The sequence below is a fragment of the Gambusia affinis genome, linkage group LG08, assembly GCF_019740435.1.
Source record: "Gambusia affinis linkage group LG08, SWU_Gaff_1.0, whole genome shotgun sequence".
Classification (NCBI taxonomy): domain Eukaryota; kingdom Metazoa; phylum Chordata; class Actinopteri; order Cyprinodontiformes; family Poeciliidae; genus Gambusia; species Gambusia affinis.
This window is the reverse complement of record NC_057875.1, coordinates 29,959,270-29,972,592: the sequence shown is the minus strand read 5'-3', so window position 1 is coordinate 29,972,592 and position 13,323 is coordinate 29,959,270. Positions and strand designations below refer to the sequence as shown.

At 40.5% G+C, this 13,323-nt stretch overlaps 1 protein-coding gene across 1 annotated transcript in view; it reads left to right on the top strand.

Moving 5' to 3' along the window:
• The window catches only part of met (MET proto-oncogene, receptor tyrosine kinase), a 106,588-nt gene extending 94,949 nt beyond the window's left edge, over positions 1-11,639 (top strand). Inside the window, exons 17-21 of the mRNA XM_044125753.1 lie at positions 2,447-2,628; positions 2,729-2,838; positions 3,911-4,076; positions 5,444-5,580; positions 8,676-11,639. Of these exons, the coding sequence (XP_043981688.1) occupies positions 2,447-2,628; positions 2,729-2,838; positions 3,911-4,076; positions 5,444-5,580; positions 8,676-8,955 (875 nt within the window). The 3' untranslated portion in view covers positions 8,956-11,639. The remainder of the gene's footprint in view (positions 1-2,446; positions 2,629-2,728; positions 2,839-3,910; positions 4,077-5,443; positions 5,581-8,675) is intronic.
• Positions 11,640-13,323: the final 1,684 nt, after the last annotated feature.

Sequence of the window (13,323 nt, the reverse complement as noted above, 5' to 3'; positions counted from 1 at the left end):
GCCCCCCAGGGGAGGCGCGCCTCACACTTTGAAAACCGCCGATCTAGAGGAAAAGGGAAGTATTAGCAAAAATAATGTCATATAAACCTGCTTCAAAAACATCCAAGCTAACCCTTTTAATCAGTTCTGGTCAGATGTAATTACCAAAATTCTTTATTTTTATTATATTTCACAATAGATTTTACATGGTTACATGTAAAGTCTATTATAAATGGAAATGGTTTATCCATTTTCCATAGTTTCGTCTGTCTACACTCTACTACATCCTTACTGTATGATATCCCAGCGCCTAAAGTGAGATTACAGCTCTCTTCCCATCACAGCCCAGAGCCCCTTTCAGCTCAGCCTAATGGTGATGAATGAGCATTCAGTGGTGGGGGCCACATTAGGGTCCCGGCTAATCTTGTAACCTGTCAGTTGGAGCGGGCAGATTGATGCTGAAACAATGTGGAGGAATCACCCATCCACTCAGAGGAAGCCTCATGCTACAGCTACAGCCTCAGCTCAGACTGCCTTGGTCTGGTCTGTGGGGATTTAAACCTTTTTTTGTTCATTTTGCCACCAGTCAATGTTATTTTTGGCTTTTATTTATTTAAAATCCTCTCGAGGATGCTTTGATCGTAAGCTAGTGCTTTGTGATGATTGAAGTGAATAGAAATAGGCAGGCCCAATTTAGTAAATATGTTATTTGTGCAGCTTTGACAACTCATCTGTATCTGTTGTTGAAGTCTGAAACTTAGGTGAAGCTAATCATTTGATTTAAAAGGTTCTACTTCTACCCAGATTTCATCAGAGTCAAACAAGTTAAAGTGTAAGATCCCAGAGACAGGGACACATTGAGAGAATTGGCAACCCTGCATTGCCAATGGGTGATGGGCTTGTTTCTTACCTACCTCTCCATTCTTGTCTTTATTACTCAAAGGTGACCTTCCTACTGATGTTAAAACTAGAGTTGCTTCATATTTTCAACTCCACCCTGAACAGTTACAGTCACAGCAAAGGGAAATGACACTTTTTCAGTTCTACTGTAATATGGATCCAATGTTGACAACAACATTCACTCACCAATCCAAATAATTGATTGATTTCTGGAGCTCGATGTTGGGATCCCAGGTTGTTGAGTTGTTTTGGTAGTTTGATTTCATTCTAGGTTCATTGTCATTTTGGTCAGATCAGTCTTGCTTCTGTTTTCCTTCAGTTTAATTTTTCTTAGTGTTTCTAGTTATGTTTGTTTCTTTTTGTTATTCTAGTCTTCTTAGGTTTCTTTAGTCTGAGAATTATTTCCTGTTCCCCTGTGTTACATTTCCTCTCTCCCTCTCCTTAGTCTGCCTCCTGCTCCCCCCACTCACACCTGCAGTCAGTTAGCTCATCAGCATAGGTCTTTAGTTCAGCATTCAACCTCCCCAGAATTTAAGTCTCTCATTCTCAGTCACTCCCGGCCATATCCTCTCATCTACTCTCGTCTCTTCCTCGTTCCTCGCTGTGTTTTCCTTGTTTCCCCTTGCTGGTTTCTGTTTCTGGTTTTTGTTCTGACTCCCTGTTTTTCCATGGGTTTTTGTAAGTTTTTGTTCTTAAATCTTCATTAAATTCATCATCTACTTGATGCTGCCATCATCTGCATTTGGGTCCACCTACATATACACATCATGACCCTCAATGCATTCCATGTTATTAAAGTGACAGGAGACCACTGCTGCAATAAGCTCAGTCTGGAAATTTCCTTACTAATTAAAATACTAAATTTTTCAGTCAACAATTGGAATGTTTCAATGAAATAGAAGTGAGGGGCAAAGGCAGCAATTTGGCCACGTAAAAGTAAGGCTGAAATAAAACTAAAAAAAGGGAGGGGCCATTGCAGATGGGATCTGCATAGCAACTGGAAGACAAAGGGACTGGACACTGACCCATTACAGAAAAGGCAATGGATATTGAGGTTCCCAACATTTTCGACAGCGTCAGAGTCGACAGCTACAGACCTCCAAACATTATGTGGCCTTCAGATTAACCAAAAAACAGGACATCGGGAGCTGCATGGAATGGCATTGTGGCTGGCACAGTAGATCCCAATCCGTAACCTGAAAGCAGCGACGCATAATGTCTTAGTCTTCCTGCATAATTTTCGGGGGGTTTTATACACTGAGACAAAAACAAGATTGATTTTCAACCAGATAAAAGGAAGAAAAGTTTTAAAAGAATGCGACAAGCTACTACCATGTACAACACTATTCTAGAATCCAGAATTTTAAATCCAGGACTCCTTTCAAGTTTCCTCCTATTTTAACATTTTACGAGTTTGTAGGTTATTTGTGTTTCTCTGAGCATTACAGGGTCTGATCTTGGGGCAAACCTACTGGAATGTCTACTTCTGGGAAGAATGACAGCTATTCTACGTATTTTCCACTTTCTATTAAATCTAATCAAGAGCTGTATTATTTTATATCTACAGGAATTACAGACTTGGAAGAGGTTTCCCAGTTTCTTAAGGAGGGTATCATTATGAAGGACTTCAGCCACACCAATGTTCTCTCTCTACTGGGCATCTGCCTTCCGCCTGAGGGTTCACCACTGGTGGTCCTGCCCTACATGAAGCATGGTGACCTGCGCAACTTCATCCGTGACGAAGTGCATGTAAGAGGGTGCAGCAAAAGTCCTGTACTCTTTACGCCATCTGTTTAGGTGTTGCAGTGGTTTGATGATGGACAAATCTGCAAATGTGATTGTTTCTCAGAATCCAACAGTAAAGGACCTGATGGGCTTCGGACTGCAGGTTGCCAGGGGGATGGAGTACCTCGCCAGCAAGAAGTTTGTCCACCGTGACCTGGCTGCCAGAAACTGCATGTGAGCTCCTTTGGATTATTTTACACCAATCAAGCATTTTATCCAATAACTACACATGATTAAATAAAACAGAAAAAAAATGTCTGCAGAAATGTTGAAAGAACTGTAAAAAAAAACACTTTGGATTTTTGTTGGATGACAGCTTAAAACTGACTTCTGAAAAACTTTCATTTCTATCGTTTAGCCTACAGTGTTATTCATTACAACATAATGTAGACAGTAGAATGAAGAAATAGAGATGGTCTTGTCATTCATCATTTTTTATTCCCACTTATTGTCACAATAAAAGACATTTAAAATTCACAAAAACTTGCGGAAGTTGTAAAATGTTTTACTTTTATCTGTAGAATAAATGTTCAGTAATGTCTAAATTTATTAAATCCCTTCAACTTCAATCAATGTGTGTTGCAAAAAAAAGCAAATGCTGTTTTTTTATTATTATTATTATTTTAACTTTTCATAAAGAAATAGTGTGGGTTGTCAGACATGTCTACCAAATCAGAGGATGGATTATTTTTATTACTACCATTATTCTGTTCCTCCTTTTATAAAGCCAGTTACTATGACACAGTTATAACCAGCTTTCAGGAGACAGTAAATGTTTCATGTCACAAATGATGCTGCTCTTAAAAAATTTTAAATATCTGACAATGTGGTAAATTTCATAAATGTACCTAAACATGGGTACATTTTTCACTGTAGTTGCATGTTCTAACCCTATTGTAGGTTGTTCAATGTTAAAATATGTGCTAACTCTGTCACTGGTAAGAGACACTCTTAGCTTAGCAACACAAATGATATGCAAACTCTGCTTTGGATGTGTCATGTGCAAGCAGCGGCCTGTCAGACCACAGATCTTCCAGTTTTGTAGATTAAAAATAACAGTTTTTGTACATAAAACACATTTAATTCAACCTTTCAGAAAATGACCTTTTTGTTGCTTAATATATCTAAGATGTGTTCTGTAGGTTCTCGTATGTGTGGAAGAAAAAGGAAAATAAAGCTAACGACAGTGAGCCAATGGTAACCAACCATCCCACCACAGAAGGTAACGGTATGTTTTCTCTGTCAGGTTGGATGAGAGCTACACGGTAAAGGTGGCAGACTTCGGCCTCGCTAGAGATGTTTACGACAAAGAATACTACAGCGTCCACAATAAGAGCGGCGTCAAGCTGCCCGTCAAGTGGATGGCCCTGGAGAGTCTCCAAACACACAAGTTCACCACCAAGTCAGACGTGGTGAGAACACAGTCATTACTCTAATTGCCTTAAAATGTAAAGGTGTCACACGACTTGCCTTCAAAGAAGAACTCTACCTTTATGTTGAGAGGTTTTACATATCATACTGTAAGTGGATGCATAATGTTGAGGTTAATTTGTGTAGTATCTGGAAGAAACAGCTAAGGTGTGCAAAGTTGCACAAGGTTTCCCCCACAAAACCTGCTAAGGCCAGTGGTTGGGCGCTGGCCAGTCAGTCATCCAGGGGCCAGTCGTGTTTTTGAGTTAAAAATGTTTAAGTTGTGCGTGCTGTGGTGGCGTAGGGGACAGCGCGACCCACATTTGGATTCAGTCCTTCAGTCCTCAACGCCGCGATCGCAGGTTTGATTCCCGGACCCGGCCGACGTTTGCCGCATGTCTTCCCCCCTCTCCTTCCCCCTTTCCTGTCAGCCTACTGTAATATAAGGGACACTAGAGCCCACAAAAGACCCCCTGGCGAAGGGGGGGGGAACACTGTAAAAAAAAATGTTTAAAGTTGACAGGAAATTTGAAAATATCAATTGATAATTATGTGTTATTGGAAGATTAATACCTGAACATCGACTATAAAATCTTAGCCTGGTGGGGGCACAAGTGAAGCCTGATGACCCGCCAGACTTATAATACACTGAGAGAAACCCTGCTGCATCTGAAAGTCTTGTTTTTTTAACCAAACAAGCAGAATACTGACACAAACAGGTTGTGGGTCAGTATTCTGACCCAAATACTCCGAACTGCATTGTGTTTGAATAAAACACGATGGAGGGATGATGTTTTGGGACATTTTTGCAATTATATAACTGGGACAACTTGCAAGCAATCAACTCGTCTGTATGCTGGACTGAGGCAATGTTATTATTAGACTAAGTAAGGTCATTATTAAACACCAGATATTTTCTTTATCTCAACTTTTTCTTTTGATTCAGCCTTTCACAAAAAGCAGATAATCAGTTAATTGTATGAAGAATTAAAATGTGATGAATAATTTCCATTCTGAAAAAAAAAACAAGCAAACCAATATATATATATATATATATATATAATATCTTCCAGTTAAGTGCTAAGTGTTCTCTATAAAATTAAATTTTACTGGTTTATGACCAGACAAACTCTTGAAGACTCATAAATATCTAAGATAACACACTAGCATTAATAACATAAGGGTAGTCTTGTGCCATTATCTGTTCTTTTTTCTACTTAAAAATGATCTCAAAGCAGCAAAATTATCATTTTATTGCAATAAATACTGGAACAATTTATTGTCCAGCAAAATCAGTTGTGACAGGTCTGTTTGTGATTGTTTTTTTTTAACTGCAACAAAGGTGTTCTAATGGAAACTTTTCTTCCAGTGGTCGTTTGGAGTCCTGCTGTGGGAACTGATGACACGCGGCGCCCCGCCGTACTCCGACGTGAACTCCTTCGATATCACCGTGTTCCTCCTGCAGGGCAGGCGACTGCTGCAGCCCGAGTTCTGCCCCGATGCTCTGTGAGTGCGCACAGGTTCTGCTCACGTCATTCACACGGCTCGGCTGGCATAAGTAATATACAGTAAAGCTGTACAACATGAAAGGTTGCTGTGATCTGAAGGGAGAATCAGCTACAGTGGATTAACTGAATAAACAACTACTGTCATAAATCACACTCAGATCATCCATCATGGACCTTACCAGAGGGGCCACTTTTCATTAGCTGATGCCCATTCTACGTGGTCACATGCACACAAACACACGGTTCTGTTAGTTAAGTACAGCATAATGGCAGCACTGATACAACTTCTACACCTTATAGCCTGTCTGCTACACAGTCTTATGTTAGCTAAACAGATCAATATGCAATGTGTATCTGACATACACTAAAGATTTGATTTTAGCAGCAAAGGCTTTGGACTAAACTGTTCCTCCTGTTAGCCTCTCTAGCACCAAGTACAGCTGGTCAATCAACCATAGCTTCTCATATTGAGGTCATCTAACCAAATTTCAGAAATACCGTAACTGACTGACACCTGCTGGCCTCAGGTTTGCAACCAGCTTGTGACTGAGAAACCAGTAACCTCCTCCCAGTTGATGACATGAACTTGTTAGTTCCTCTGTCCATTCTAGTAGCTGATATATTGTGAAAATCCCATAGAAATGATGTAGCAATCAAGTCATGTTTACATAGAAACAAGACTCAAATGTGGGTTATGTCACATCAGCTGTTTTGGTCACATGGAAAACTTTTTTAACTTTTAAGTTTAAATAGAAATCACATCAAAGGATGGCATTTATTTTCTGCTTGTCTTGTGGTTTTGATAGATCCTCGTTTCTGTGGATGTTCCCACAGATCAGCCTCTGTAGAGATGTTCAGTAAGAGTTTTCCAGTAAAAATCTACTGAGGCAATGGCAAGGAAAATTGCTGTATGAAAATACCAGCGCCACAGTGTAATGTTGGGATGACAACAGAAAATAAGATTTAATCTTATTTTTGAGAATCTTTAGACTCCTTTTTTATCTGTTTCCATGAAAAATTGAACATTTTCCAGTATTTGTAATTGGTCTTGTAGAAAGTTGGAGAAATATACTTCAGGTTTTGTGCTTGTCTCATCTTTCCGGGTTCTCCGGCTTCCTCCCACAGTCCAGAAACATGACTGTCAGGTTAATTGGTTTCTCTAAATTCTCCATAGGTGTGAGTGTGTGTGTGCATGGTTGTTTGTCTTGTATGTCTTTGTGTTGCCCTGCGACAGACTGACGACCTGTCCAGGGTGAACCCCGCCTCTCGCCCGGGACGCAGCTGGAGAGGAACCAGCAACCCTCCTGACCCCATTTAGGGAAGAAGGGTGTAAAGAAAATGGATGGATGGATGGATGCTTGTCTCAATCTAACTATTGGTTAAGCACCTTAAACATGGTGCTTAAATGTAATTTTACTTCAGCAGACTCATCTGCATATAGAACAGCACTTTATGAGACAGATTCAAATATCATGTCATGTTTAATATCTCAATAGCAACTTATAGCCTGGGAAAAGAAAAAACAAGAGAACCATTACAACAAACAGCAACAATAATCTGACTGCTGATAACATTATGAGCCGTGCTGTCAGTATGTGTGTGTGTGTGTGTGTGTGTGTGTGTGTGTGCGTGCGTGTGTGTGTGTGTGTGTGTGAAGCTGGGAGTGTTCATGTGGGAGTAAAGCAGAGGCCACATCAGGGGATGATGTATGTCTGCAGACATTCCTGCAATTTTTCCCTGCTGATGGTTCTCACAGGGCCTCAGGTAGCAGCAGGAACCAGCTTGTAACTTGAACAAAAGTGTTAATGAGGTTCTTAGTTTAGTCTTGTTACACTATCTTCTAGCAGATCAAAGGAGAAATATGAACAAATTTTAATTTCTGGCAGACTGAGGAGTTTTGCTGTTGAATGAAGTTACTGAGCTCCGGTCTATCTGCTCATATAAATGCAGTGGTGGGTGCTGCTAATTAAAAAGTTAGCTGTGCTAACCCTAAAGAACTAATCACAAACATTAATTCCACTAACTGTAATGGTGCATTCACACCAAACATGTTTTCAGCATCAGGTGTCGGGTTTACATTCAAAGTCTACATGGAGGCGTGTCGATGACCCGTCACGGCGCATTTCACACGTCTAGTGTGACGCGATGTGAACCATTTGATGCGCCAAGAGCATCCAACGCATCCGAAATGCCTGACAAATATGCCAGCATCGGAAAATAACAGCTAGAGTTTCTGCACATAGATTTGGAATGTACACCAGACGCACTTGACACGTGAAAGGCTTGGTGTAGAACAAAATGTCAGGCGTCCGCCGTTAAAGTGCACACCCGTCAAACATGAAGCATTGGACACGTTTTTGACCCGCGTAACGCGTTTGGTTGTGAATCATAAAGGACAATGGTAATGGCATTTAGGGGAAGCTAATGCTAAAGCGGATTTCAGTCACGTGATTTTGATGACGTGCAAATGTAGCGCAATTTCAGATGAATGGCGGGAAGGGAAATTTTAGTGAGGGCAACCGTTGCACGCACTCCATATTGTAGAGCTGTAGATACAATTTCCTTCAACTTTTAGCTCTGATTTTTCTGATTTTAGAAACTTGGGCGGAGCCTGAACTCACAGTTCAGAGGATGAGACACACATATTAAGATGGATGTGGATAACCTTCTGCACCTGTCTGAAGTACAAGGATTCTGGGCTTAACTGCATCTCACCTGTCAACTTACTGAAGTATTTGAACTGTTTGGTTCAGGACACCAAGCAGACAGATAAAACTGATTCAATCATGGCTCCTTAAAGTAGAGTCAACAAGGTTTTGTCGATGTGGAAGGGAGAGAGTTTCCTGAGAGTTACAAAAGTTCCTGATGAGACAAAGACTAACAATTAGGAACAAAGAGATCCACGTATCCAAACATCTAGTTGAGGTTTTGATGGCAGCAACTGCATATTTAAGAAGGGTTGAGCAAAAGACCACAAATTATTTCCTCATAATACATGATAATGCATTAGTGAAATAGAAATAAATGCTTAAACTATTATGTCCAAGCTAAAGAAGACAGCAGCTGAAAGTTGTCCCTCATCTCCTCCTCCAGCTACACGGTGATGATCGAGTGTTGGCATCCCAAGCCGGAGCGCCGACCTTCCTTCTCCGAGCTGGTGTCCCGCATCGCCGCCATCTTCTCCAGCTTCAGCGGGGAGCACTACGTCCTTCTCAACACGACGTATGTCAACATCGAGAAGATGAGCCCGTACCCCTCCCTTCTCACCTCCACGTCATCTTCTTCAGACTCCTCCTCCGAGCCCTGCACCTCCTCGTCCCTGCCCTCCCAGTCCCCGCTCCTCTGCCGCATGGAGCGTGAATGCTGCACCTGAAACAGGAAGGGAGGCTGTGGGGCCGATTGTCAACTGAGAGATGGACTCAGAAAGCAGGGAGCTACTGTCTATAACTTGCCAAACACTGGACGCTGCTTGCCGAGGACACTAGGGATTCTCTGGAGCTCAAAGTGATTGGGATCCTTTTGGAAACCTCGACATGATGCAGAGTGAACCTGTTCGGCTCCTACCACAAACTTTCAATGAGCACAGTCACAGACTTTCACTGGGCAGAGGAACCCTGTGTCAAAGAGTTCCAGCTGACTAAAGCCATCCTGGCGAAGAAGCACATTTCAGTGTCCACTACACAAATGACTCCTGTCCTCCATTGCTTTGCTTCAACAAAACAATCATCTTCTCCTTCTTCGCCACTGCACTCTGTAATGTGAACAGGCAGGAAATGGACATAGATTCATGTTGTATAAACCTCTCTTTCCTCCATGAACACAACGCGAGACACTTCAGCCTGCTGGGATGAACCATGGAGTCTTGGGTAGTGGAGGAGGAACAAGCAGGATGTGTAAAGACTCTGCTGTGTGCATTTCACTGGATGCTTTATTTGTATACTTACCCTTGGTCAAATAGCTTTCACATGCCTCAGGGGGGCAGGGCAAAAAACAAAAAGGTTTTCTGTGTGAAACACCCAGATGGTTCCTGGGTTAGTTAATTATATATCAGAGGAACAAATCCAGTTGTCACACTTGAATGAACATGGATGCCCTCTAAGAAAGAATAAAGATAGCAATGTAAGTTACCTCTTAAAACACTAGATGGTGTATTTGAATGAGATCTCGACAGTCTTCAGGTGGTTAATACTTCAAACTTGTGTTCTTCAAAAATCATTCTTTTTTTTCCCCTCCCCACCTGGGGATCTTTTTGTGGGCTCTAGTGTCCCTTATATGACAGTAGGCTGACAGGAAAGGGGGAAGTAGAGGGGGGAAGACATGCAGCAAATATCATCGGGTCCGGGAATCAAACCCACGACGGCCGCGTCGAGGACTCAAGGCCTCCAAACATGGGTTGCGTTGTCCCCTACGCCACCACGGCATGCCCCTCTTCTTCATGGATTGTTTTTAATAAGGTGTGCCTTGCAAAAGTACACAGACCCACTGGGTTCTTTCACCTTCTGTCACATTACAACTCCACTGGACTATCCCACTATGCTGTGGCTGTATGTTCAGGGTCACTGTTGGAAGGTGAACCTTGACCTGAATCACCTGATTGTACTGTATTTAGGTCCATTGATTAATTCCCATCAAATATGACCAGTTTTCCCTCTTTTTTCCTGAAGGAAAAACATCCGTATAGCATGACACTGCCATGACCACGTTTCACCAGAGGGTGGTGTGTTTAGGGTAACATGTAGTGTTAGTTCCCCATGTCAATTTTGGTCTCATCTGACCATATGTTTGCTATTTTCCCTTCAAGAGTAGAAGAATCATTTTATTTGTGCTACTTTAAAGACACAGTGAATTTGCAAATTCACTAAAATGACTTCCAAAGGCGACTGATTGCACAAGTGTGTTGAATAGAAACACATGTCAGATTTTATTTGGGCAGCATTTGAGGTAGCTTTTTTTTTTAGATTGATTTTTTTTTTACATTTGTTATAACTGTCACGATATTCTGACAGTAGAATATGAGACAGATAATCTGAAAAAAATCAAGCTTCTCTGTCTCCTCCCTGTGGTCCTACTGCCATTTGCAGAAATATAGCGCTCCCAGTCAGAAACAAGCAATCAGAGCCAGGAGGAGGGTCCTTAGCAGTATCAGTCACACTCAACGTTGTTCAAGCTCAAGATTGCCGGTGTGCTGCTGCAACTGTGGTAATGGTGGAGAAAGAATTTAACGTTACAGGAATTTTCTCCTCATTTCTTGAGTTCTCAGCTGGCTCCACTGTGGGGGAGACAGCAAGGTGGGCTTGTTCAAATTTTCCCCGGTTTTCTCAGAACTCCCTTGTGCAGCTTTAAAAAGCATGTACTACTTTGATTCTGCTTCAGGAACACAAACTACCTTGTGCTGGTCTTCAAAATAAAAATCCTTGTAAATGACACCAAAATGTAGGAAACGTCCAGAGGGTGTGAACACTTTTCAGAAAGGATTGCTGTAGTTTCACTACACTGATCACAAATGGGCATAAGCTTGTAAACCACTCTAATGATCAATGTTATGTTAGCGATTGCTTCATGTAGCAGTTTCTTTGTGTCTGGCTGTCGGTGTGTTCAGCCTTGGACATGGACAGGTATGAATGTTTGCTCTGATGAGAAAAAAGAATTGCTGTACTATATTTTTATATATGACTATGAGCCTCTTCAATTAAACACGTTCCAATAGAAAGACCATTATAAACCAGTTGAACAACCTTTTTTTATTTTGACAAATCACTGCCATTTTGTAGATAAAGACAATAAAGCTATACAGAGCGTGGATGGTTGTTTGGCCTCTGGCTGTTTTTGCCAGATCACGGTAAAAGAACAGAACGATGGAGGAGAAAAAGAACAACAAGACCTTCCTCCTGTTACAGACAGACTGCTGTCTCCTCGATCAGGTTGTTGACGTTTAACACTGATTCTTGTACAGTATGTATGCATATCATTTTGTTTTGTCTCTAAAATGTATTGAAGGTACATGTTCCTACATGATGTATAATAAACCTTGTAAGGGTCATAAAGCTATGATTTAAATGATGTGTTTCTTTTTTTTGTTGACTAGCATTGACTTCTGTTTCAAATGAACAAATTCCAATCTTAACTTGTCCGTTTCCGACATTTTATGTTCAGTTTAGTCTCCGAGATTTAACCTATTCTCTCTAAACCCAAAGACAACATCAGAACGTTTCTAACAGTCCAGCGCTGACCTTCCCTCACTCTGCTCATACTTTCTAGTCTTGATTGAGCCATGATTGTGCATTAATGGTGAAGACCAAGAGGTAAACTTGTATAGAGGTTGGATTATTTAATAAATACAAACTCGTGACAGACAGAGCTCCATATCCCCCTCTTAAGGTCATGGCAGATAATGGCCTATTGATATGGATTGTAATTAATTAGACATCCAACCTTCGTTGGATTCCAGCGACCATGGGATGTTTGGTATTACAGTCTTCAAGGTCAGGGTCATTTTCAACTGTAAGAAGTATCAGTGTGTCATTAGTAGAAGCTTAAAGAAGAATGATCTAGCTAACCTATCCATGCATGAACAATCTCATATTATTTTATATTATATTTTGTCGAGTCACAACTACAAAAATGGATGGATGGAGGGAGGGACAGATGGATGGATGGATGGCCTATAAATTGTTGACTATTTGAGAATAAGGTTAAAAGTATTGGATTGTTTAAATACAAGCAGAGAATTGGGGCAAAGAAGAACCTGATACAAGGTGAAACGTGCAACGATATATGATGTTAAATCAGAGCCAATTTGCAAAGCACCTAAAGTTTGAAAAAATCGTTACTGATGCATTTTTTTCAATAGTTTATTCTGAATGTGTCTGTCTGGGTTTCTAGTTTGAAGGATTCAAATATATTTCAATGTTTCTTTATCATCAAACAAATGTTAATATCAGACAAAGAAAACTAAACACAAAATGCTCTTTATAAGGGAAAGAAAGTCAGAGAATTAATGATAAAACATTCTCTCTACTTCATCCTGAATCATTCAAATAATATACCCACAGACAATATGGATTTATTTATTTATTTATTCATTTATTACTTTTATTACTGTTGTCAAGACTGTGCACAAAAGTCTTGGAGATTATCAAGATATTTTTTGGGCAAAAGTAAGATGGCTATTTGTGTTCTTTTTGTTTTGACCTTGGATTTCTCCCAAAGTTTTTCCCTACCTGAGTCTACAATCAAGAACCGTGGCCTCAAGTGCCTGGATTTCTCTTTGCCAGCCTGAAAGAGTCTTAGACTGATTCTGGTTAGGCATGAAGTTTTGTTTTAGAGCTCTTTTTTCTTCACTTTGTGTTGTCACTCAGGTTCTGTTTCAGTTATTTTTTTGTTTCTGCTGCATGTTTTACAGTGTTGCTCCAATTCAAAACATCCGTATCAAGTAAATGCGTCATTAGCTGGCATTTGCAGAGGTAACTTGATGGGAATTTTAACTCAGCTTGCAAAAGAATATTAACCACAGTTCTGTCATGATGTCATATGTATATTCAGGTTGGTTTTGGGAGCTATTTTTCTCTTAATTAAATAAGTTTATTCATATTTACTCAGGTTATCTACATATGGGACTGAAATGTATTACGTGATCTAAAACATTGACTGAGAATGTTATTTACTTCAATTATAAAACAGTAATTCTTTAAAAACCTTTGACTGAACTTACACTTCCCAGTCATTTTATCTAAGACTTTTT